This window comes from Saccopteryx bilineata, chromosome X, assembly GCF_036850765.1.
Source record: "Saccopteryx bilineata isolate mSacBil1 chromosome X, mSacBil1_pri_phased_curated, whole genome shotgun sequence".
Lineage (NCBI taxonomy): Eukaryota > Metazoa > Chordata > Mammalia > Chiroptera > Emballonuridae > Saccopteryx > Saccopteryx bilineata.
Genome location: NC_089502.1, coordinates 24,421,017 through 24,448,845, shown reverse-complemented (window position 1 = coordinate 24,448,845; position 27,829 = coordinate 24,421,017). Strand labels below are relative to the sequence as shown.

Below are 27,829 nucleotides of genomic sequence, written 5' to 3'. Positions count from 1 at the left end.
GATAGAGAGTCACCCTGGGATGCTGAGGTCCCAGGATCAAAACCCCAGCAGAGGGTCACCAGCTTGAGTGTGGGCTCATCCAGCTTGAGCACAGGATTATCAACATGATCCCAGGGTCACTGCCTTGAGCCCAAAGGTCACTGGCTTGAGCAAGGGGTCACTAGCTCAGCTTGAATCCCCCCACCCCGGTCAAGGCATGTATGAGAAACAATCTATGAACAACTAAGTTGATGCATCTCATCTCTCTCTCCTCCTCTCTCTCTCCCTTCCTGTCTCTCTGCCTCTGCCTCTCTCTCTCTCTCAAAAAAAAAAAAAAGAAAAACAATAGCATTAGTGGATTAAAGATGAAAAAGTATCAAAGTATCTCCCCACAAGATACATATTAATAACAAAGGAAAAACCAACTTTTATTTCATTGGTGAAAATGCACTATCAAAAGGCTGGAAGTTACAAAAAAAAAAAAAGGCTGGAAGTCCTGGAGTATCTGCACATTACCTGATCGCCTAATTTTTGTGAGCAGTGTATATAAACATAAATGGTTAGGACACAATGGACTTTCCCCAAACCTTAATCAATATAACATTTTCTTAAATTAGAGCTTACTTTCTTTTTATTTCTAGAGATACACATAACATAAATATACTTATTATAAAAATTAATTTTCCAGTTGGAAGAAAAAATGTTACTAACCTCCTTCATAAATGATTTGCCTATGCGCACCACTTTTGCAAATAAAATGGGATCATGAGAAAGGTGAGGACCAAGGTAACAGAACATATTGAAGATATCTCTTCTCAAATCTTCAAAGCTCTCTGCTTGTTTTGGTGCTCTCTTATTTTGCAATGCATTTACAGGTGAGCCTTTAGCACCTTTAGGAACCCCAACTCTATAAAAAGAAGCAAAATTTATATGTATACAATACCCCATTTTAAGTTAACACAATCATATTAAAAGTAAAACTTTTCTTACTCATATTTGCTTTCTATATTTCAATTGTGCCTAACTTATTGTACCAGCTAATTTAACTGGTAGAAGAAGACAAAAAGAATATTCACTTGAAAAAAATTCAGAGCTCATAAAAGAATGTTTCAAAATTAACTTCATAAGAAAAAGAAATCAATCCTGGTCGGTTAGCTCAGTTGATTAGAGTGGCATCCCAGTACACAAAGGTTGAGGGTTCAATCCCCAGTCAGGGCACAGGCAAGAATCAACCAATGAATGTGTAAATAAGTGGAACAACAACAAATCAATGTTTCTCTCTTTCTCTAAAATCAATATTTTTTTTAAATAAAATAAGAGAAATGTAGATTCTAAGTAATATTCATCACATGAATTTGTTTTTAGCTAAGCTCAGCCAGTACTATCAGGAAATTTGGATATGGGAATGGGGAACAAGAAATAGACCTCTAACAAAATATATGAATGGGGATGAAACAAAATATATGAATCTAACAACACTGATTCAAGTCCATAAACAGTTCTGAGTTAGTTCCACTCCCTAGCTGAGTATGAGGTAGTTTGGTGGAAGGGAAGGCGAGCAGCACAATAAAAAGGACAGCATACCCAGAGTTGTCACCTGCTGAGCAGGTGTCCTATTGTGGAGTCACAGGGGTCACTCTCTGAGAAGAAGCCTTCATGGTCCACAACCCAGGTGGCACTGAAGGCAGCTGCCAGCAGCTATGCATGAATCACAAAGCTGGAGCTTCTGAGGCAGACTCTGATCTGTGGGGCTGAAGCCAGAGCTGCTGGCAAACTGCTATTAAGTATGCTGAAAACAGGCTAAGCCAGAGGACTGGTCAACCCTGTAACTAGGGATGATGAGAGAGGCTGTACTAGCAACTTCCAGAACAGCAGCCTGTTCACTGGGAGAGATATGGCAAGCAGAGAAGCAAGGTCCTCACTAAGAGCCACTCAACCCAGGATAGAAGGAAATTATACTAAGTAAAAGCCTTGGGAATTCTGTCCCCAAGGGATGAGGGAAAAGTCAAAAACAGAAGAATAGAGTCTTCATTCTCAAATAGCAAACCTTACCTAAAAGTTAACCTATTGTTTTTAGACTGTACTGCAGCACACATTGTCCAAGGTCTAATATTAGGAGAGACAAATCACTGATTAACATATATCAGATTGATACATTCTGAATAATTCTTATCTTCTGATACAACATACTAGAATATATCCATGATATGAGGAGACAGGATAAATATGCAGATTTTATTGTAATATTAAACTGCTTCTACTTAAATGATTAGTAAAGCAAACATACCTTCGATAGAGAGGCTCAATAGTTATATGAATAAGCTTGCAAATAGCAAGAGCTATTAGCTTATGTGAAGCAGCATAGTATGGAGGCATCTGATCCATTATGTTCTGTGCATGCTGCCAATCACCAATCTTTAGTAAGGCTTCCAATAAACCAAGCTTTTGGTTGTCAGGTGGCTAAAAATGAACAATTACAGGAAATATACTCAGAACATGGACATAAATATATCTTAATTTTTTTTTCATTTAAAAAAGTGAACTAGCCTGACCAGGTGGTAGCGAAGTGGAGAGATCGTCGGACTGGGACGCAGAAGACCCAGATTTGAAACCCCGAGGTCGCCAACTTGAGCATAGGCTCATCTGGTTTGAGCAAGGCTCACCAGCTTGAGCCCAAGGTTGCTGCCTTAAGCAAGGGGTCACACAGTCTGCTGTAGCCTCCTGGTCAAGGCACATATGAGAAAGCAATCCATGAACAACTAAGGTGCCACAATGAAAAACTGATGCTTCTCATCTCTCTCCCTTCCTGTCTGTCTGTCCCTATCTGTCCCTCTGTCTGTTTCTCTGTCTTTGTCACACAAAATAAGAAGTGAACTAAACACACACAACAATGTATGTCAGCAACAGCTGCCATTCACAGAAAATGCAATTGTATTTTCCTCTAAGTACAATCAAGTTTTAACTACTAAAAAAATAAAATAAAAAAGGATTTCCTTTTTCATTGAGCAGGTGCAATATGACAGTTTACAGATTTAGAATTATACTCAGTTGTATTTAATGTTCTGTTGAGTCACAGGAAACCAGAATTTATTCATGTTTGAGAATCCCTTTAGGATTTTAGAGACATTAATATACACAGCACAAATATAGTCAATACATTTGTGATTTTACTTAGAATACATTTTGAAATTTATAATAAAAAAATCATGGCAGCCTCTTTTGTAAAGGTGCCAGTCAAAAGCAGACCCCCTTTGCAAATTAGTATTTCAAAAAAACATGTTTCACCACAATCAAAACTAAGAAATTATCTTTGGCCCTGGACAGGTTGTTCAATAGCTAGAGTGCCATCCTGGTGTGCCAAGATCACAGCTTTGATGCTCGGTCAGGGCACATATGAGAAACAATGCGTACACAACTAAATGGGAGAAATACTATGTGGAACAATGAGCTGATGTTTCTCTCTTTCTCTCTCAATCAATGGAAAAAAATTTGAAGAAATTATTCTTCTATAAGTTGATTTTTACAAGTTAAATTTCATAAACTAAATCCAGAAAACAAGGTTAATTTTATTAGAACTATATACCTTTTCTACTTTCTCTTCTTCTTTTTCCTTTTCTTTCTCTCGCTCATCAATTTTTTCAGAAGACAATACAACCATTGTAAGTTTTCTCACAATTTGCTTAGCTTCCACAATTTCTCGTTTATGTTCATCCATAATGCAATTATCAGCTGGAAGAAGCTAAAAATGGTTTATTAAAATTTCATAAGACAGCTAATACTATTTGCACACATAAAAAGCAAACATGGATCTGGAGATGATTATGCTAAATGAAATAAGCCAGGCAGAGAAAGATAAATATCACATGATCTCACTTATATGTGGAATCTAATGAAGAAAGTAAACTGAGGAACAGAATAGAGACAGAGGCAGGGTCACAGGGAGCAGAGGGACAGCTGTCAGAGGGAGGGGGGATGAGAAGGTGAAGGGATTAGTGAAATTATATACACATAACACAGAGATACAGATAACAGGACAGCAAGTCCTAGAGGGAAGGGCGAGAGGGAATCAGGGAGAGGGGGCAAAGGGGGTGCAATGGGGGCACATTGTTGGGGGCGAGGGTGATATATTGAATGGAACACTTGAATTCATGTCAACACAATAAATTACAAAATTTAATTAAAAATAAATAAATAAAAAGCAAACATTATTTACTATCAATTGATAAAACTGTAAATAAGAAGTCTATCCTATTCATGACCATGATGTCCCTTCTAAACAAGTTTCTCCCCATTATGTTCTTAAAATCCAAGAGGGCTAAGTACCTGAATTTTATGTATCAATAGCCCATACTCTTTTCTTCCAACCCCTTCCTTTTTTGACTAATGGGATGAAGTCTACAATATGCCATTTAACATTTTACTGGGTTTTTTATTGCTTACTGTGCTTATTTTGCAATGGACTTAGCTACTGAAATAGATTATGCATTTCTAGAAGCAGGAACACTTCTTTTATAGCTCATTTTGCCTAGCTAAAACTACTAAATAATGGTTTGTTGTCTATATTTTTCTTTGTGTGGGTTATTTTATACAATGTCTACATTGACCATCTTCCACTCATACAAGATGGCTGTACTTGAGATACTTGACCTTTTTCATAACGGAATGCCAACAATACCCATATCACTTTCTCTTTTGTAAGAAATTAGAAACTAGTTTGTGAGTTAAGTCAGGTATCTAGAAAAAGAAGAGATCTCAAATTTCATAATTTTTCTACTTGACTTACATGTACATAAAGATCATCTAAATCGATCAGATTAACTTGTAGAAGCACTGCTGCAACTCTGTATAAAGATGAAGGAGTCTCTCCACTTGGTTCCTTGAAAAATAAGAAAAGTTTCTATTTGGTGCATAACATAGAACTAAAATCGTATCCTTTATTTACCAATATTTAAGAAAAATTAGATCAAATAACTCTTGCTCAACAATACGCTTCATTGCTCTTCCTGAGCATACACAACAACTGAATTCAGGACTAAAGACCATTGTGTCAACATCCCTTTTTACAATGGAACATCTTCTGATGAACAAAAAGCAAGGAGTTTTGAAAATGGATATTTTATAATGCATGCTAATATCTGAATAAATACAAAAAAATAGAATACGGAGATCAGATTTTATACTGAATATTTTGTTTAAACTTGTCTATATGTATATTTTCTTAACTTGCTTTCTTCAAGTAGTTCTCAGTGGAAACACAGATACACAGACTGACAAACTTGGAAGTACAGAAGCATCTGTCTGCTTTATACTATCTTCTCGATTTCATTGCTTGGCTTTTGTGCTAAGTACATATGCTTGTCAGTTGATTTCCCTTCAAAACAGGTGTCTATACATATTATACATGGATAAATCAAAACAACAGTTTAAAAATAAGTAACTAAATAAACAAATAAAAGTATGGACTGGCCAATCCGAGGTCAGCTCGATGGACGCTACAAAGAAGCAGAAGGATCATTAAATGCTATCAGAAAGACTTTTCCCTAATTTTTTAACTGCTTGGGGTTAGGTGAATGGAAGTATGAAGTGAGAGAACAACTGGCAATTACTAAACGGCCAAATGCAAATAAAAAGCAAACAGTGGCAATACATTATGTTCTATTTCTTCTACTCAAACTGAAAATAAGATCTTTGTAAGTAAGGCTCTCCTACAATCGTGATAGGTATTATGCACATAACATGTGAAGCTGACCAAACTAATATCATATAGAGACATTATTTCACTCTAATTTTTAAGACAGATAAGTCTTGAACTAAACAAGTTTGATTCTAAATGCTTATAAAGGGTTGTTTATTGTCAAGACAGTTTCCCATAAAAACAAAAGATAATCAGTGTTTCAGAGCAAACCCACAAAAGCTAACTATCTGACTTGAATCCACCAGGAATACTTTCATTATTCCCATTATCTCTGTTTAAATGTGTCACCACGAGAAGCCCCAACTACCAGGCCAAAACATCAACTCCCACACTCTGTTCCTCATATTGCTCTGCGCAATCCGTTATGTACTATCCCACCTTTCCACTTTCTTGAAAATGTTCCATAGAATCCTCTGGAACTCATGATCCATTCCCAGCAAGACCACCTACGACATCTTCATGCTTAGAGCCTAGCACTCCCTAGGAACACCACCCCCACTGTAACCTAGTCAGGAGGCAGCTATTTCCCAAGATCCCTGATTCACAAGGCCCAGAGGTATGAGTTATCTTCGCTTTTTACAGATGTTTTCAGACTCTTCTCCCTCCACCCTTTCTAAAGCCCACCCACCTTTTAATTTCCTCTCACTCACTATCCCTCACAATTGCTGCAATCTGTTTTCATTCAACTGTGGTCAAAGAAGTTATTTTCTATGATTGCAATGTTTTAAATTCACTGAGACTTGTTTTGTAGTCTCTAACCCAGAAAATGTTCCATGGGCACTTGAGAAGAACGTCTGTTAAGTTCAGTTGGTTTATAGCGCTGTTTAAGCACTCTATTTGCTTACTGATATTGTCTCATTGTTATATCTATTAATGAGAGTGGCTTACAGAAATGTTAAACATTTTTTTAGGAGTGCTGTTTATTTCTCCCTTCAACTCTATTAATGTTTGCTTAACATATTCTGAGGTTCTGTTTGGTGCACATGTGTTTACAACTGCTATATCTTTTTGATAGGTTGACACTTGTTATCAATATTGTAAAAAATTTTATCTTATACTCTATTTTGGCTGACATCAGAATAGCCACCACAGCTTTTCTGCTGGACACTATTTGCATGAGATCATGTATTTCCATACTTTTACTTTCAACATATTTGTACCTTTGGATCTAAAGTGAGACTTTTACAGACAGCATGTAGTTGGATCACATTTTTTATACCTTCTGCTAAACTCTGCCTTTTAATTAAAGTTTAATCCATTTACATTTAAAGCAATTACTGACAAAGAAAGACTTCTTCCATTTTGCTAAGTTTTCTGTATGTCTTATGTTTTGCTCATTTCCTCTATTACTGCCTTCAATTGTGCTTAACTTTTTTTGGTAGTGTACCATTTTGATTTGCTTCTCCTTTTCTTTTCTGTTTATATTTTAGTTATTTTCTTGGTGGTTATTTTGGGTATTATTACAACTAACATTTTAAACTTATAGTAACCTACTTTGAATTAATACCAATTTAATTTCAATAATTTACAAAAACTCTGCACCTATACATCTCTATCCTTTTCTCCTTTACACTATTATACATTATGTGCCAATTAAACTTATTGTTTTATCCCTATGTCTAAATCATATTGGAAAAAAAGGAACTACAAACCAAAAAAAAAAAACCCAACACTGGATTTTATATTTACTTATAGTTACCATAACTACTGTTCTCTATTTCTTCATATGGCTTCAAGTTATTGTCTAGCATCTTTTCATTTCAGCTAAAAGGAGTGCTTTTAGCATATTTTGAAGGGCAAGTCTACTAGAGACAAACTCCCCCAGCTTTTGGAATACCATAATCTCTTATTTTAAGGACAATTTTACATGATATAGAATTCTTGGTTGACGGTTTTATTCTTTCAGCACTTTATATATGCCATCCACTGCCTTCCAAGAAGAAATCAGCTGTTAATCATTTTGAGGCTCTCTTGCATGCAATGGTCATATCTGTTTTGCAGCTTTCAAGATTCTCTTTCACTTTCAATAACTTGACTTTATATAATGTGTCTCAATGTGAATCCCTTTTTAATTTTTCCTGCTTGGTGTTTGCAGAGCTTCTAAAATGTGTAACTTCAGGCCCTGGCCGGTTAGCTCAGCGGTGGAGCATCGGCCTGGTGTGCAGGGGACCCAGGTTCGATTCCCGGCCAGGGCATATGGGAGAGGCGCCCATTTGCTTCTCCACGCCCACCCCCTCCTTCCTCTCTGTCTCTCTCTTCCCCTCCCGCAGCCAAGGCTCCATTGGAGCAAAGATGGCCCGGGCGCTGGGGATGGCTCCTTGGCCTCTGCCCCAGGCGCTAGAGTGGCTCTGGTCGTGGCAGAGCGATGCCCCGGAGGGGCAGAGCATCGCCCCCTGGTGGGCAGAGCTTCGCCCCTGGTGGGCATGCCGGGTGGATCCCGGTCGGGCACATGCGGGAGTCTGTCTGACTGTCTCTCCCCGTTTCCAGCTTCAGAAAAATACAAAAAAAAAGAAAAACTGAGAAAGCATTTTCTTTGGCATGCTTCTCAAAAAAAATAAAATAAAATGTATAACTTCATATCTTTCAGAAGTTTTCAATCATTATTTTTTCAAATATGCTTTCTATCCCTTTCTCTCTCTCTCCCATCTCTGGGAATCCATAAAACACATATTGATACACTTAATAGTGTTCTGAAGAAAAAAAAATAGTGTCTGTACTTCTCGTATACTCTGTTCATTTTTCTTCATTTTTTTTCCTCTTTTTGCCTCTCAGGATAACCTCAATTGACTTATCAAGTTGGCTGTTTCCTCAACCTTCTCAAATCTCCTCTTGCAACCCCCAGTGAATTTTTCATTTCAGTTACTGTACTCTTTTATTCAAGAATTTACTTCCTTTTTAAAAATTATTATTTTACTGATATTCTGTCTGATGAGACAGTACTTTTCTGGTTTCCTCTCTCATGAGTCCTATAGATTCGTGTTTTTCAACCACTGGTCCATGGATCTATAATCTTCATATAACATACAACTCTTTCACAGACTGGCATAAAATTTCTGGTAGACCTGGGTTTGAAAGTCACTATTACAGATTATAAGCATATTTAGGACTGTTAAACTATTGATCTAGTAAGTCCAGTACCTGGGCTTCCTTGGGGATAGTTTCTATTAATTTATTTTTCTTATGAATGAGCCATATTTTGTTTCTTTATATACCTCATTATTTCCTGTTGAAAACTGGACATTTTGAATACTATGCAGCAATTCGGAAAATAAGATTCTGAACCTGCTATGGGGTTATCACTGCTGCTTATTGTGGGTTATTGTTGTTTGCTGTTTAGTTTTTGAAAAGTCTATGTTACTGTCATATGTGGCCACTGAACTCTGCATTCTGTTAGCTTAGAGGTCAGCTAGTATTTTAAGTTTTCTTAAAGGGCCAAAACCCAAAAAATAAAAAGTAGAGAGAAAAGGGAAAAGAAAAATATTCTCCCACTCTTCACACACTCTGTGTTAGGGCACTCCTCAACACATGGCCAGGCTATTTATAACTATGCCTTAGTCTTCACTTACTGCTTGTGCAGAGCCTGAAAGCCAGCAAACGAAAAAGCAAAAGCGTAGGGTCTTCTCAGCCCTTTTCTGAGCATGCATACCGTTCTGGACATATACATGGCCTTTTATCCCCTATTATCTGGTATATTTATCTGTTTTGTAAAAGCCATTATTACCCCCACATATCTCCTTATTCAACTTCTTCACTCTGAGGCTTTCAGACTCTCCATTGTTTGTCCAACTGTTGTTTCTTGCTCCAGGCTGTTAAGAGCCAATAGTTGCTAAAGCCAAAATGCTTTGGGGAAAAGCCACCCCAGCCCTGGGGATGCTCTCACTCAGGTAAAACAAAGACAGGCCCTTGCCCCAGTCCTTCAGGGAGCAGCCAGATAGGACTGCCATCTCCTCTACCCATCTCAGCCATTCACTCCAAAACCCACAGTTCTTTGAAAACAACTGTTTGTATCCTCTGGCATTAACAATATTCTCTAAGAGTGTGGGCTTCTACCTTCACAACCACCATCTGGGTGTGATGGCTAGTAGCAGGCAATTAAAAATGTCAGAGTGCTCTCTCTTATCACAAAGCAGTAGCTCTTTCTTCACCAAGGCTTTCCTTGGTTGTATTAAGTTGTTTTTTTTTATTAAATTCTAGAAGTCTGTAAAAGTTGACAGTTTTTGCCATCTCTCTAGTTGCTTTTATGGAGAGACACAGTTCTGGAGTTCTCTATTCTGCCATTTTTAGTGATGTCCTACTATTGCCATCTACGAACCGGACCCCTGGATCACTGTCCTTCTGACTCACTGTCACTCTCTCCAATTCTATCACTTTCTTAATTTTTGGAGAGTTTTATATGCATATAAATGATACTTCCATCTTGCTGTCCTATGGTTCCTTCTCTTCCAAAATACTTCTCCTCTACCCATCTCAGCCATTCATTCCATATCCTAAACTTAAATATTACCAATAGCTACAAACCCTCCAAAATGCCAATTTCACGCATCCACCCTCAAGTCAGTCCTTAATGCTGCTGGCGAATCACACTCTATTTCCATTGCCCGTTCATTCTCCCGCTGTCTTATATAACTATTTCCTACCTTTTCTCCTAACCTCCAATATCTCCTCTCTCATTCTCTCTCTCAGCTGATAACCTTGTTCTGTATTTCAGTGAGAAAATTAGAGTAATCAATAGGACTTTTATAAATTCTCACCATCATATCTACTCACATACCTACATATAATGCCTTTTCATCCACTATCATAGATGAATCCTCTATACTCCTATTTAAAGTCAATGCATGTACTTATACCATAAATTATATCTCCCTTTCCTTCTCAAGAACACTACTCTAGTCTGACCAGGTGGTGGCACAGTAGATGGAGCATCGACCTGGGAGGCGGATGACCCAGGTTCGAAATTCCGAGGTCGTAGACTTGTGCGTGGGCTCCTGGCTTGACTGCAGGCTCACCAGCTTGAGTGCAGAGTCGCCAGCTTGAGCATGGGATCACAGACATGACCCCATGTTTGCTGGCTTGAGCCCAAAGGCCGCTGGCTTAAAGCCCAAGGTCACTGGCTTAAGCCCAAGGTCACTGGCTTGAGCAAAGGGTCACTTGTTCTGTGGTAGCCTCCCGGTCAAGGAACATATAAGAAAGCAATCAATGAACAACTACGGTGCCACAACTATGAGTTCATGATTCTTATCTCTCCCTTCCTGTTTCTCTCTCTCTCTCTCTTACAAAAAAATTAAACAAAACAAAAAGAACACTACTCCAATAACAATGGGGAACAAAATTTTTGTTGCATCTACAAAAACACTTGTTCTTACCTAATTCGAGTGTGCTGATCTCAAATCTGACATTAGTTTTTCTCTGTAAGCTACAGGTTTTTTTGCAATTCAAGATTTTAGGTTTTCATCTTATTGTAAAATCTGCAACATTTAGTTTAACATAATGAAGTAGGAATGTCTTCTTGGGCATCACCTTTGTGAAAATATAATAATTTATATAATGCAGTAAATACACTAATACACTAAAAGATGATTGCACCGGATTTTGTCTTCAATTTCAAAATAGAACATAGTAAAACACTTATTTCAATCATAAAATTTCCACAAAATTTATTTAAATTATATTCAGGTAAAAATTTGTGTTTCTAGCTCTTGCGTTTGTGTACTTGTTGAGGACAATCTCGTTTGATACTCCAGCAGTAGTCTGCTCATCACTAACAGCTCCAAGATTTTCAGGAAACTTATCAAGGTGACTGTTCAGGAAGTGAATCTTAAGGCTCATGTTACATCCAGTGTCACGGAAAGCCAACAGCATCCTTTGAACCAGAAGTTCATAGTTTTCTACTTTTTTGTTGCCAAGGAAGTTTTTTGTAACTGCCACAAAAGACTGCCATGCTGTTTTCTCCTCCTTATTCATCTTCCTGGTAAATTCTTCGTCACATATGAGGGTTCCAATTTGAGGTCCATCGAATACACCTGCTTTTATCTTCTCGAAAGACAAGGCAGGAAAAGCAGAAACAATATGTTGAAAGCATTCACTTTCTCTATTCAAAGCCTGAACAAACTGCTACATTAAGCCAAGTTCGATGTGAAGTGGAGGAAAAATGATCCTGTCTTGATTAACTACAGGTTCATTCACAATATTTTGCATCCCTACTTCCAGAGCTTCACGTTTCAGCTACTCCTTCTGTGTCCAGTGTTTCTCCCGAGCTCGGCTGTCCCACAAACACAGAAAGCAAGGATACTTCGTGAAACCTCTCTGTTGTCCTAGCAGGAAATTAATCATTTAAAGATCCATACAAATGATCTGGTTATGCTCCTCATACTTCAGAAAGTCGAGGACAATTTTTATGTCATTATAATCTCGCAGATGAGTTGAATAACCAATTGGAACCACTGCATAAACATTACTGTTGTGTAGGAGAACACATTTCAGACTCCGTTTAGGGCTGTCAAGAAATAGCCGCCATTCTGTTGGACTGTAAGTGGTAACACCTAGCTGGCTGAGAAGGCTACTGATATCATGACAGTAAACAAAGTGTTTGTCTTTGGAAATAAAGTCCACAAAAATATGTTCACGCTTCCTGAAATGGGATACTTTAGCTGACCAGTGAAGTACATTCTTTTCTTGAAGCCTGGAGGCTAATAACTCAGCTGCTTTCTTTGACAGGCCCAAATCTCTTACTAAGTCATTCAATTCAGTTTGGCTAAACTGCTGAGAGGTTAATGACTGCTTGGCATCAGAAGAAGACCCTTCAGATTCTATAACCATTTCCTCATATATCTTAACAAAATATACTTGATCACCATGTTCACTTTCTTCGCCCTTAGAAGAAATAAAATTATTGAAAACTAGAACCGGAGAGTGTGGGATAGGTCGTATCGCTGAAGGAGTATTAGGATATGCGATCATATATCATTTTTTCTTGCCAATGCCCTTTGTATGGATCAGACAGAAATAACAGTCACTGCTGTGGTACTTAGGTTCACGCCAAACCATGGGAATACCAAAAGTCATTCCTTTGCATTTTCCTTTTGTCCAGTCACGAAGCATTTCCTCAAAATTATGACACACAGCCCTGGCCGGTTGGCTCAGCGGTAGAGCGTCGGCCTGGCGTGCGGGGGACCCGGGTTCGATTCCCAGCCAGGGCACAAAGGAGAAGCGCCCATTTGCTTCTCTACCCCCCCCTTCCTCTCCGTCTCTCTCTCCCCCTCCCGCAGCCAAGGCTCCATTGGAGCAAAGATGGCCCGGGCGCTGAGGATGGCTCCTTGGCCTCTGCCCCAGGCGCTAGAGTGACTCTGGTCGTGGCAGAGCGACCCCCCGGAGGGGCAGAGCATCGCCCCCTGGTGGGCAGAGCGTCACCCCTGGTGGGTGTGCCGGGTGGATCCCGGTAGGGCGCATGCGGGAGTCTGACTGTCTCTCCCCATTTCCAGCTTCAGAAAAATACAAAAAAAAAATTATGACACACAATATGAGGAGCCCAATTCTTGTCTTGATCACCAAGGGGAACTTGAAAATAGCCAATATATGCACATGTCACAAATGATAAAATATTGCACCTTTGATGTTGAAATGTGTAACAGCCACATATATAACAGAAGGTGTCAGGACTATTCTTACATGTACACCTACTCGAAGAAGCCATGACTCAATCTTAAAACAAAATAAGAGGGTGTTTTTATCAGATAATAATTTTTTACATTTAAAAACAACTACAATTATGTAAAAGTGATGTTTTTAAAACATTAATTGCCTTGTGGTTATGTTCAATCCAAGAGTTGTTGCCCTTTAACTCCAAGTTAAAAACCAATGCATGCCATTAACTGTAACAAAAAGAAATTAAAATTGCATAAAAACTCAAGCATGCACCAAAAAACGGATATCAGATTTGGAATCAGTGATGCAGAAGTATATAGAAACAGTTCTAAAACCTCATTCAACACAAAATGAAAAAAAAAATTGTTCCCCAGTGTAATTTTTTCTCTCTCCTACATCACCAGTTTTCCTCCTTTTTACTCAGTCAATCCAACTAGCATACAAATGTTTCTCTCTCCCATCTTAAAAAAAAACCTTTCAAGCTTACTTCCTCTACCAGTTACCACCCCATATGTCATTGTCTTTGTAGCAACTCCTTTATAGAGTTATCTATTCTCACTGTCTCCAATTCCACTCTCCCAATTCTCTTAACATTAACCGAACTCTACCAAAATGGCTATTTTGGACCTCCCTGCTGATAAATCCAATGATTATTTTTAGTCCTCATCTTAAATGACCTACCAGAGAACTGATCATTCCTTCTTCCATTAGCTTTCCAAAATTCCATTATTTTCCTTGTTGTCTTCTTACCTCATATGTTCCTCTCCTCCTCCCAGGCCCTCTGACATAGAAGTGCCCCAAGGTTCAGCCCTTGGATCTCCTCTCCTGTCTCTCTATAGCCAAGCCCTGATGATTTCATCCAGTATTACAACTTTATATGTTGTCTACACACTTTTGACACTCAAGTTTCTATTCTAGCCCAGTCCTTTCTCTAGAACACCAGACCCATACATCTAGTTATTTGCTCAACATGTTCACTTGGATACCTAACAAACATCTCAAACTTAGTATGTCCAAAACTTAATTCCTAATTTCTACCAAAAACACTCCAAATCCATTTTACCTGAAATTTGCCCTATCTCAGTTGATGATAACACCTTTTTTAGCTGCTGGATCCAAAATATCCTTAAGTCTACTCTCTTACATTCTGTATCTAATCCATCCGTAAATACTATTGGCTCTACCACGAAAATACATTCACAATCTCATCAACTCCCACTGGCACCATAACTATATCAATTCTTTAGAAACCTAAAACAAAATACAAATGCACAATCTCTCTTGCCTCTCTCACATACACACCAATCATGTCACCATCAGAGGTGGCTACTCAAAAACTTCACTTTAATAGCTAGTAATTAGGGACAAATATAAGGTGACGGAAAATGATTTGACTTTGGGTGATGGGTATATAACATAATCAACAGTTCAAATGCTATATCAAATGCTAATGAAACCTAAGAACTCTTATAGATCAATGCCAAGCTGTTAGTTAATTTTCTAAATATTTTTTAAATGGCTAGTAATTAATAAGAAAAAGTTAAAGCATGTGTCCTGCCTTTCCAGTAGTAACTATTTCAAGGTAACCAGAAAGTCCAAATTAATAAGGGACAGCTCCCCTTTATAGAAGAATGACAGGTAATAAATGTAGAAGCATAATAAAATCAGTAAACCAAGAATTTGAAAGCTTCAAGAAATAACTGACTCAGGAAAGGATTATCCATGTACTCCAAACCACTTAATATAATAATGTAAATGAAAAAGTGGTGTTCACATGCTGCCGAAGTGTCAACCTGCAGATAACCTGCTACTGACAAGGGAGAAAATATCACTGTAAAATAGAGGGATAAAATGTCATCAATTAACTGGAACATTAAAAGTCTGACAGATATTGGAGGTTATACAATATAAAACATAATGCGTATCTAGTATTTTTGCCATTAAATATTTTACTTGAACATAGTCAAATCAAGCCTTTAGACCTAACTACAAGTACATAAGAAAGACAGGACAAAGAACAAATTAACCCAACCTTGAAAAGACTAAATAATTTCAAAGAATCTTCTATGGGAATGGTTTCTTCAACAAGTCAATGCCATTCAAGGAAGGGGAGATACTATTCTAAATTAAAAGAATCCTAACAATCAAATACAATGTGTGGTCTTTGATTGAATCATCTTTAAACCAAAGTAGTTGTAAAATGCATTTGGGGGGCAATTTGGGAAACATGAATATGGTCTGTGTTTATTATATGATAGTAATCTAGTTAGGTATGAAATTGACATCATGGTTAAACAGAAAAATGCTCTTTAAAAAAGTACAAATTAACATATGAGTAAAAGTTCATGATATCTGTAACATAAATTAATACATCCCAAAAAGTATACCAACATGTTAATAAGCTTACTTTTAGGTGATCAGCTTATGCGTATCTAGTTCATTAAACACTCTTTCCTATGTGTTTAAAAATGTTCATAATAAAGTAAGAAAAATAAAGAGAAGCAAAATGAAAAAACTAAGTCAGATCATATACTCTCCTACTTAGAATCTTTCACTGGCTTCACCCAAGCATCAAGGTCAAAAACTTTGCACTAGCTCTGTGCGATCTCATCCCTCCTCTTTGACCTCATCTCCTACTGCTCTCCCACTCAATCAGTGTGACCCAGCCACACTAGCCTCCTTGCTGTTCTTCAATGCATCAACATGCTTACACCTTAAGGACTTTCTTTGCAATGGGTGTTCTCTTTGCCTGAAGATTCTTCTCCAGATATCTGTACAGTTTACACCCTCATATCTTTCATTTCTATTTAAATTTCATCTTCTCAGTGAGGTCTATTCCCACTATTCTATTTAAAATTGCAACCTATAACTCCAGCACCCTCAATCTTCCTTATCCTGCTCTATTTCTTTTTTTATTTTGCCCCATCTCACTTACCAACTTATAACATGCCATATAATTTATTAAAATGTTAGCATTGGCCCTAGCTAGATTGCTCAGTGGATAGAGCGTCGGTCTGGCATACTGGGTTTGATCCCTAGTCAAGGCACATATAAGAAGCGACCATCCACTTCTCTTCCCCTCCCTCTTCCCCTTCTTTCTCCCTCAGCCCCTCTCAAAGCCAGTAGCTCGGTTGGTTTGAACATTGGCTCCAGGTACTAAGGATAGCTCAGTTGGTCTGAGGATCAGCCTTAGGCACTGAGGATAGCTCGGTTCATTCAAGCATCAGCCCCACATGGGGGTTGCCAATTGGGGCACATCCAGAAGTCTGTCTCTCTATCTCCCCTCTTCTCACTTAAAAAATAAAAAAAAAAGAATGGTAGTATCATGAAGGCAAGAATTTCTCTTTGTTTACAGATATAGCCTCAGTAGCTAGAACATTAACTAACACATAAAATGTGCTCAATCAATATTTCTTAAATGAAGTTGGGTTATAGCCTGACCTGTGGTGGCGCAGTGGATAAAGCATCGACCTGGAAATGCTGAGGTCGCCGGTTCGAAACCCTGGGCTTGCCTGGGAGTTGATGCTTCCAGCTCCTCCCCATTTCTTTCTCTCTGTCTCTCTCTCCTCTCTCTCCCTCTCTGTCTCTCTCTCTCCCTCTCTCTCTCCTCTCTAAAAATGAATAAATAAATAAAAATTTAAAAAAATGAAGTTGGGTTATAACAGCACCTAACCATGGTACCACTATTACTACGACTATTCTATTTTGAATCCACAAATCAAGGAGCTGTAATATGGGTGAGAGCCATCATCTCCTTCCTCTTTCCTGTGGCAAGACAACTCCAGCTAAGTTTGTTTTTTGGTACACTTATACTTTGTCCTCTTCTGCCTGTCCATTGTGCTACCTCTCATGCTGTCTAAATACCCAATCACCCTGGTCGGCAAACCACAGCTCACGAGCCATATGCAGCTCTTTGGCTCTTTGAGTGTGGCTCTTCCACAAAATACCACGTGCAGGCGCTACCTCAATAAGGAATGTACCTACCTATATAGTTTAAGTTTAAAACATTTGGCTCTCAAAAGAAATTTCAATCGTTGTACTGTTGATATTTGACTCTGTTGACTAACAAGTTTGCTGACCACTGCCCTATCACATAAATCCCTGTTAGAGGAATCAAGCAGATAGTTATGCCTGCCCAATTTTCCAAAATGATCATATGCTCTAAAACTGTTACATCCCTTAATGACCCTTATAAGTCAAAGCATCCAGTATAGCTAAACACAGGTTGAAACTACAATAAAATCACTCTCACTGACTTCATGGCAGAAACAATTAATTTTGCCTAGTATTAAGGGGAGGAAAAGCAGTGACACAGCCTTTTAACCCAAATAAGTCCCAATTGGTGAAAATACAGGTTGCAGGCAGGAGGAATGAACATATATTATCAAGTAGTAATATACAGAGGGAAGGGTGGAGTAAGGCAAGGGACTAACATACAGGGTGATCATACAGACCTAGGAGCCAATTACCAGGGTTATATTCTCAAAGTGGTCCTTGATTTCTATGGCTTTCCTTCCTTTACCTCCCAGACCACTAATTACCTAAAATCTCTGACCTTTCTCCTCCTGTCCTTAGTGGTCCTTAAGACTAAAGATTCTCACAAGATAGTTCAGGCAATAGAAATAAGGCAAGGTTACACAGAACAACATGAAGGTTACTCTTTCAAATAATAGGTTATTTCTAAATCAAATGTTTCTTGGTTAGGTATCTCTTATATAATAAAAAGGGTCCATTATCTATTTTAAAAAGGATTATTCCAACTTATTCCAACATTGTCAACCCCCAGGAATATTTTAATTCAGCTCAAAAAGTGTTACTATTATGAGGGATATTTTCACATAAAAAATTTAATTCTAAATCTCCCATTCAACTAACAATACTTGATGTTATGTCATAGAGGTCATTATTACTCACTGCATTATTCTCTGAAACACAGCCTCCAAAGCCATAACCTATATTCTAATTAATCATGTCCAAGTTAAATTTCAGTTACCCTTTCACTTTAGCAATTGGCTTCATGTTCTAAAAGCCAAAACTATCATGGTGCCTTTTTCTTTAATTAGTAAATGATAGGTGGGGAGGCAGAGAGACAGACTCCCTCATGTGGCCCCACCAGGATCCACCTGGCAAACCCGCTACCAGGCAATGTTCTGCCCATCTGGAGCCACGGCTCCACTGCTCAGCAACCAAGCTATATTAGCACCTGAGGGACCATGGAGCCATCCTCAGTGCCTGGAGCCAACTTGCTTGAACCAATCAAGCCATGGCTGGGGGAGGGGAAAAGCAAGAGAGACAGAAAGAGAGAACAGGGGAGGGGGAGGGTTGGAAAAGCAGATAGTTGCTTCTCCTGTGTGCCCTGACCCGGGACTTCCACACACAAGGTCACTGCTCTTCCACTTAGCCAACCAGCCAGAGTGTCATGGTACCTCTTAAAATATGATGAAATACTTGAACTTTTCCTTCCCTGTACTAGAGTGGACTCCCTGGCATCTTGTAGAAACAAGAACAACTGCCATCACTAATTTTTGAACAAAGGTGAAGTAACCTTGCCCCAAAACCCTACCATGTGTCTTGTTTGGCATCAAAAATCTATATGCTTTCAAGTTCTGATCTGATTTCTATTCTGGAGCACCCTAGATTGTGAAAAATAAAAGGTAAGCAGAGGCAGTAGGTGGTTTAATCATTTGAAAATCCCAAAAGAAATCAAATTACTTTTTCATAGCCCCATAGTATTCCATTGTATATATGTACCACAGCTTTTTAATTCACTCGTCCACTGAGGGACACTTGGGCTGTTTCCAGATCTTCGCTATTGTGAACAATGCTGCCATAAACATGGGGGTGCATTTCTTTTTTTCAGTCGGTGATATGGTGTCCTTGGGATATATTCCTATAAGTGGGATGGCTGGGTCAAAGGGCAAGCCACTGAAATGTACATTTTAGAAAGACTAAGATAGCAAACTGTATGTTACAGGCATTTTATCACAATAAAAAAATTGGGATAAAATTAATAAAATAAAATAAAGAAATCAAATTACTATCCGAAACTTGAGCTCCAGAGGACAGGAATAGACATGCTTCACCAGAGAATCCTCAGTGCCTAGCAAAGCAAATAGCATATCAAAACACTCAATAAATATTTCTTAACTAGCTTAGTACCCCAAGCAAGTAGACAAAGTAAAAAAGCTATACCAAAAGGCTAACTAACAGAGGCCTTAATACATTAAAATCCTCCATGCTATCAAAAGATAGACCACTCATTTACAATTAATGAGCATTTCCTGTAGAATAAGCAGTAAATTAATACAGAGGAATTAGTAAAACATAGACTCTGCCCTAAATGACTCACAATCTGCAAAGTAGACATAGTTTATTCTAATACAACCTGATAAGTGCTAGAAGTCTGTGTCAAGTTTTATAAAAACAGACATCCAGAAATGACTAATCCTGCATGGGTGAAGCATCAGCCAAGACTTTATAGAGAAGGTCGCACTTGATCTTAAGAAATAAATAGAAGGTCACAAGATTAAGAAAGAAAGGACAGGTGAGAGGGTTGTGTAAGAATAGTTTTCTAGTTATAAGGAGCTGCATGGAAACAAAGGTCTTTCTCTAAATTCAGGAAATGGCTAGTAGTAATTTAATATGGTTAGAACATCAGATTTGAGGGGGGGAAATCACTAAATATGAGGCTGGAAAGAAAAAATGGGGGTATATTGTGAACAGCCTTTTCTGCTATGTTTAGAAGTTTGAATTTCACCCTGCAAGCAAAGTTTAAACAGTGTGTCAATTAGATTTCTTTTAGAATATAACGGTAGTAATAACATGAAAGATGGATTGAAAGAGAAATAACCAGAGGCATAGATAACTATTGTAGTACTTTAAGTAAATATTTTCCAATGGTCACTATCTATGCAATAAAACTGTAACTCAACACAGTATTCAAGGCCCTTGACAATAAAATGTACACCTACCTTTCCAACTTCACTTCCTGTCCCTTCTTTCCCCACACCTTACAATCCCACCACATTTGACTATATACCATTTCTTCAATCTATTATGTACATTCACACTGTCACATCTTCACTCTTACACTATTTTTCACTTCCACACATGACAACTCTCAACAAACTCCTCATCCTTCAAGGACCGGTTTAAAAAGTTTACATCTATAAAGTCTTCCCTGACTCCATCTCTCTTAATACAAAAAAATTATTATGCTTTTCTCTAGGCCAGTGGTCGGCAAACTCATTAGTCAACAGAGCCAAATATCAACAGTACAACGACTGAAATTTCTTTTGAGAGCCAAATGTTTTAAACTTAAACTATATAGGTAGGTACATTTCTTACCAAGGTAGCGCCCACACGTTGTATTTTGTGGAAGAGCCACACTCAAGGGGCTAAAGAGCTGCATGTGGCTTGCGAGCGGCGGTTTGCCGAACAGGGCTCTAGGCTTTCACATCACATCATTCGTATTACTAATACAGTACTTACTGCATCTCATTGTTAGCCACCTATTTATCTATTTCCTCTGCCTGAATGGCTGAGCTGAAACCAATCATTTACAAATAAAATTCAAATTAAACAGCACATACAAAATCACGAAATTAACCTATAGATACATATAGATATAGATACACACAAACATTTTTTTACCTGATAAAACTTGAATTTGAACCCAAGAATATGACACAGTGTTTGCGGTTCACACATACTCATGTAAGATTCTAATAAAGATATAAAGAAGTCATCATGTTCCGGCCTGCATTCAAACACTTCTAAAATGACATCCAAAACTCTATTGGGATCCAGATTAAAGCATCCTGCAACAGATGAGATATACAAAATTCAAAAGTGATTATATATATCATTTCTAGAAAAGCCATTACTTTCAAGGACAACTTATATAACAAGATAAAAATGTTTTTTAAAACAACTTCTTTAACAAGTTTGCTTGCCCTATCCCAGAGGAAATTCTTTATAATTTTTAAGATCATCAAGTCCACTCCCCACATATTACAGATGAGAATGTGACTTGCCCAGGATAACAGAGCAGATTAATGACAGGGCTGGGCTGGAGCCCAGGACCTGGGGTACTAAGTAAACTTTCTTCTATTCCACAACTGTCTCATCAGTTCTTAATTACTCAGTCTAGTAAAAGAGATCCACACCATTAACTCTTGGCAAAATATGAAAACTAAACAACGCATCTTACAAGTTAGGCGACTACAGAGTTTTTAAAAATGTCTTATGCAGGCCCTGGCCAGTTGGCTCAGCGGTAGAGCGTCGGCCTGGCGTGCAGGGGACCCGGGTTCGAATTCCGGCCAGGGCACACAGAAGCGCCCATCTGCTTCTCCACCCCTGCCCCTCTCCTTCCTCTCTGTCTCTCTCTTCCCCTCCCGCAGCCGAGGCTCCATTGGAGCAAAGATGGCCCGGGTGCTGGGGATGGCTCCTTGGCCTCTGCCCCAGGCGCTAGAGTGGCTCTGGTAGCAACAGAGCAATGCCCCAGAGGGGCAGAGCATCGCCCCCTGGTGGGCAGAGCGTAGCCCCTGGTGGGCGTGCCAGGTGGATCCCGGTCAGGCACATGCGGGAATCTGTCTGACTGTCTCTTCCCATTTCCAGCTTCAGAAAAAAGAAAAAAAAATTTAAAAAAAAATGTCTTATGCAGAACTTACTTGGCGTGTCAATAAATAGTTCATGAAAGTAAACCATTTTTTTAAGGTTTTTTTTTAATTTTTATTTATTTATTTATTTTCTACAGAGACAGAGTGAGTCAGAGAGAGGGATAGACAGGGACAGACAGACAGGAACGGAGAGAGATGAGAAGCATCAATAATTAGTTTTTCAGTGCGTGTTGCAACACCTTAGTTGTTCATTGATTGCTTTCTCATATGTGCCTTGACCGCGGGCCTTCAGCAGACCGAGTAACCCCTTGCTGGAGCCAGTGACCTTGGGTTCAAGCTGGTGGGCTTTTTCTCAAACCAGATGAACCCGCACTCAAGCTAGCGACCTCGGGGTCTTGAACCCGGGTCCTTTGCATCCCAGTCCGACACTCTATCCACTGCGCCACCGCCTGGTCAGGTGTAAACCATCATTTTTAAACTCACTTTGTAGTTTATCTTATATACACAACAAAACTACAAAATATAATTGTACCAATTTATGTTTATGGGTTTTGGTAGTATTTTAAAGGGAAAACAGGTATACTACTGATAAAGATATAAGAAAACATCAAGGAGTTGGGGACATAAAAAAGGAGTAAAGATAACTAACACAAGCAAAGAGAAGAAAACAGACAATCTAGGTAGAGCAGGAAAAAGGAAGAAGCACTGAGTAGGTGCTGATGGCTACTTATCCTTACTAATCTCCGACAGTAAGCTAAAAAGGGCCATGGAAAGCTTAACAAACCTTCCCATCAGCCACCCTACTCTTAAGATGTACATAACCTCTATTCGCATTCAGCTTCAGCTTGTTACCGTAGTTATATTATAATGCAGGCAGATCATACGTGCATTCAATTTCAGAATGCAACTATTCAGGTACATACAGCAAAAAAAAGAAAAATAATGTAAGTGGTATAGGCCATTCCATTCACCATTCCTCTCAATAAAATGTATACCTGTGACCCAGAGTAGGCAGGAGATATCAATCTGCTATTCCCTCGATTTTTATCAGTTCCTACATGCCTTATGCACCAAGCTGAATGAAATTCTAGTATTTTAAATTACATATTTTTCATTAAATGTAGGCCCTAAATGCAAGCTAACTCCTTCATTGGGACAAGCAAATAAACACTAGTTTCTTCTAATGCTGGAGGAAAAAAGAACAAGTACGTGTGTTTAGAAGTAGGGAGAGATGTTAGGTCTAACCACTGCATCTTATGAATGACTTGGGGCATTTTTCAAAGAAAATTCTTATATAATCTAGTTTATAAGAGGAGATTTCCAGAGTTACTTCTATAAACTCGATACAATTATATTAAGTGCTATAAAACTATCTGATTCACAGAAGAGTTAAGTCCTCACTTAATATCGTCAATATTTTAAACTTGAAGCAAAATGACATATAACGAAAACAGTGTTACCACTGGTTAATTGATGTAAACAGTTTATCAGCAATTATAATAAAACAGTGTTGAAGGAAACCACATTATCTGAGGACCTGCTGTATCTTAGCACTCACCTAGAAAACCAAACTCCACAAATACAAGAGTATTTCCTCTTTTTATAAAATCCAAAGTTAAGAACATATTTTCTTCCATTTCTCACACTAAAGAAAACATGAGTGATCATGTTACTAAAAAAGAGCTCCAGATTTTCGTAACGTCTCCATAGAAATGTTTACCTAAAGTTTTGGGAAGAAAACTTGTTTGCATCTCCCTGTACCCTCAAAAAGTATGGTCTATGAATGTAAAAGTGACTCTAAAATAGCAACTAGAAATTTTAAATGCTTCTGGTGGAAATACAAAATATAAAATGGTACAAACACTTTGTAAAACTGGCAGTTTCTTTGAAAGTTAAACTTACACCTACCATATAACAAAGCCATTTCATTCCTAGGTTTTTAACCAAGAGAAATAAATGTCTATGTCCACACAAAGACCTCTATACAAATATTCATAGATGATTCAAAATAGGACACTGTCAAATGCCCATCAACATGCAAATGGGCAAACTGTAATACAATATAATTGTAAGTATATGTAATGGACTTCTTACTCAGCAATAACAAGAAGAACTAACTATTAATACAAGCGACACCATAGATGGTCACAAAATAATTATACTGAAATTAGCCATAAAACAAAAGAACTAACTATATGATTCCATTTATAACAGAATTCCAGAAAATGCAAACTAATCAACAGTGAGAAAAAGTAGGCCCTGGCCAGGTGGCTCAGCAGAGCACCAGCCCAGCGTGTGAAGTCCCAGGTTCGATTCCCAGTCGGGGCACACAGAAGTGACCATCTCCTTCTTTCCCCCTCCCCCTCCCCTTTCTCTCTCTCTCTCTCTTCTCCCCTCCCACAGCTATGGCTCCAACAGTTAGGGCAATTTGGCCCCAGGTGCTGAGGATGGCTCCATGGCCTCACCTCAGGTGCTGACATAGCTCAGTTGCCAAGCAACAGAGCAGCGGTCCCAGATAGGCAGAGCATAGCCCTGCAGGGGGCTTGCTGGGTAGATCCTGGTCTAGGTGCATGTGGGAGTGTATCGGTGCCTCCCTGCCTCCCTGTCTCCTGCCTCTCACTCAATTAAAAAAAAAAGGCAGAGCAGTGGGTGCTGGGACAAGGGGACTGGGGGACACAGGGAGGGGAAATGAAGTATAAAGGGGCAAGAAGAAATTGGGGAGGGAGTGATTGAAATGTGCATTACTTAGACCTACGTGATGTTTTCACATGCATGTATAAATATGTTAAAACTCTAACTGTACATTTAAATATGCATAGTTTACTTTGTCAACTATGCCTGAATAAAGCTGAAAATGCCTCTAAACTGCTGTAACATCAACAATAGATCTTGAAGGTACAATCTTATCCTTATAACTGCTCCCATATTTATTTTTTAAAAGATTTTATCTATTCATTTTAGAGAGGAAATAGAGAGAAGGAAGAAAGAGAAGGGGGAGGAGCAGGAAGCATCAACTCCCATATGTGCCTTAACCAGGCAAGCACAGAGTTTCGAACCGGTGACCTCAGTGTTCCAGGTCAATGCTTTATTCACTGCGCCCACCACAGGGCAGGTCTAACACTTATTAAATATAAAAATTCAATCACTAAATAAAATGAATACTACTCTATGAGAAAGGATAAAAGATACATTGAATATAATTCTGAGGGGGAAAAAAGGCTGACTTATAATTACCCATTAAGTTCCATATAAAAACTTGTGAATATGGAATAACAGCAACACGTTACATGGAAATGTGTTTCATTCACATTACTTTAAAGTTTCTATTTTCAATGTGCTACCGTGTGAATCAGGCGTTACATTTTTTTTGGGGGGGGTGTTTTTTTAAAGAGAGACAGAGAGTCAGAGAGAGGGATAGATAGGAACAGACAGACAGGAACAGAGAGAGATGAGAAGCATCAATCATCAGTTTTTGGTTGTGACACCTTAGTTGTTCATTGATTGCTTTCTCATATGTGCCTTGACCATGGGGCTTCAGCAAACCGAATAAACCCTTGCTCGAGCCAGCGACCTTGGGTCCAAGCTGGTGAGCCTTGCTCAAACCAGATGAGCCTGCGCTCAGGCTGGCAACCTCAGGGTCTCGAATCTGGGTCCTCCGCATCCCAATCCGATGCTCTATCCATTGCGCCACTGCCTGGTCAGGCCATTACGTTTTATTTAATAGTAGTACTATATCAAGGCTATTCTATCAGTGATCTGTATATCAAGTAACTACTAACTTCTTTCTAGGTGCAATTTAAAGCAGTTCTAGAAGAGATACGTGCTTCTACTTTTTTTGCGACACAGACAGAGAGAGAGACAGGAAGGGAGAGAGATAAGAAGCATCAAGACCTCATTGTAGCACCTTAGTTGTTCATTGATTGCTTTCTCATATGTGCCTTGATGGGGCAGGGTGGGGGAGGGCTACAGCAGAGCCAGCGACCCTGTCCTCAAGCCAGTGGCAACCTTGGGGTTTCAAACCTGCGCCCTCTGCATCCCAGTCCAATGGTCTATCCACCATGTCACTGCCTGGTCAGGCGGTATGCGCTTCTATTTATGATAGAAACAAACCTTCAAATCTTCCACAAATGAAAAACTGGCTTATGAATTTTCTATTAAGTGTCTCAGGTGCCATTAGTTATTCCAATCAATTAGAATGAAAAAGTTACCAAACTAATCATTCAGAAAATAGTTTCTTAAACCTTAGAAAGTTGCTAATAGTTAATTAAAGTTTTCATATGCAGTGTTACTCTAGTAACAACCAGTAAGAGTTTAAAGTGTCCAAAATAATGTTTTTTTCTGGCCCTGGCCGTTTGGCTCAGTGGTAGAGCATCGGCCTGGCACGCGGAAGTCCCAGGTTCAATTCCTGGCCAGGGCACACAGGACAAGGGCCCATCTGCTTCTCCACCCCTCCCCCTCTCCTTCCTCTCTGTCTCTCTCTTCCCCTCCCGCAGCCGAGGCTCCATTAGAGCAAAAGATGGCCCGGGCGCTGGGGATGGCTCCTTGGCCTCTGCCCCAGGCGCTAGAGTGGCTCTGGTCGCGACAGGGTGATGCCCCGGATGGGCAGAGCATCGCCCCCTGGTGGGCGTGCCAGGTGGATCCCGGTCGGGCGCATGCGGGAGTCTGTCTGACTGCCTCCCCGTTTCCAGCTTCAGAAAAATACAAAAAAATAATAATAATAATGTTTTTTTCTAATGACAGCTGTGGAAGAACATAGGCATTCTTGTGCTCAAGCAGCTCAGAAAAGCATTTATCCAATCCAGGCATTGATAGTCATGTGATCTTGAAAAAAATCATAAGCCTAGCTCTATCACCAGCTACATTAAGGAATATATAACACACACATATATATATATACGCATATATATATATATATACACACACACACAGACATACATACATACACACACACGTATGTCTTTATGCCTTTTGGGGAACAAACTGGGAACCATATTAGAAGAAAGTAAGTGAAAAAATAACGAAACGGTGGGCCTGTAATAGCCATGGATTCATTCTTTCATTTAATTAAACATTAAATAACTACCCACTGTGTGAGCCTGTGATACAGAAATGAAGCAAATGCCTTCCCTACTCTTGAAGATAATTCACGCCTTTTGGATGACACATTTTTGAATGTGTCATTGAAAAGTAACTGACGTTTCCCCAAAGATGGGCAAGGTGGCCAGTATATTAGAGTAAGTGACTGCAACTACAGGCAAAATACATGATCAAACTGACAACAGGTCAAACTGGGATTCTTAACAGAAAAAAAGACCAAGGTAATTTTGTAAACATGAACGGGTGACATATCCAGCCTGTACGTTTCAGACAAGAAAACAGAATGATAGCTTCAGTCATCACATTCCTGACAGAATGGACTTTATGCGACAAAGAAAAACCAGGTTTTGAACAAAAAGAGCTTAATTCCCTTAAAAAAGTTTCTTTGACCTTTCATCATGTGAAGATACAGCAAGAAGCCACCAGACTGCAACTAAGGCCCTTCACCAGAATTCAAACAAGCTAATGCCCTGATCTTGGGCTCCCATCCTCCAGGACTGTGAAAATATAATTCTGTTGTTTATAAGCTACCCAGTCTGTGATATTCTGTTATAGCAGCCCAAATGAACTAAAACAGGCTAATAAAAACCTATTAGGCCCTGGCCGGTTGGCTCAGCGGTAGAGCGTCGGCCTGGCGTGCAGGGGACCCGGGTTCGATTCCCGGCCAGGGCACACAGGAGAAGTGCACATTTGCTTCTCCACCCCCCCTCCTTCCTCTCTGTCTCTCTCTTCCCCTCCCGCAGCCAAGGCTCCACTGGAGCAAAGATGGCCTGGGCGCTGGGGATGGCTCCTT

At 39.1% G+C, this 27,829-nt stretch overlaps 1 protein-coding gene across 11 annotated transcripts in view; it reads right to left on the bottom strand.

The window, feature by feature from the left end:
- The window catches only part of THOC2 (THO complex subunit 2), a 155,520-nt gene that overhangs the window by 76,913 nt on the left and 50,778 nt on the right, over positions 1-27,829 (bottom strand). For all 11 annotated transcript variants that reach the window (XM_066248608.1, XM_066248603.1, XM_066248605.1 and 8 more), the window contains exons 8-12: positions 20,972-21,138; positions 4,763-4,855; positions 3,563-3,718; positions 2,267-2,439; positions 691-886 (exon numbers count right to left, since the gene is read on the bottom strand). In XM_066248608.1, coding sequence (XP_066104705.1) covers positions 691-886; positions 2,267-2,439; positions 3,563-3,718; positions 4,763-4,855; positions 20,972-21,138 — 785 coding nt within the window. The remainder of the gene's footprint in view (positions 1-690; positions 887-2,266; positions 2,440-3,562; positions 3,719-4,762; positions 4,856-20,971; positions 21,139-27,829) is intronic.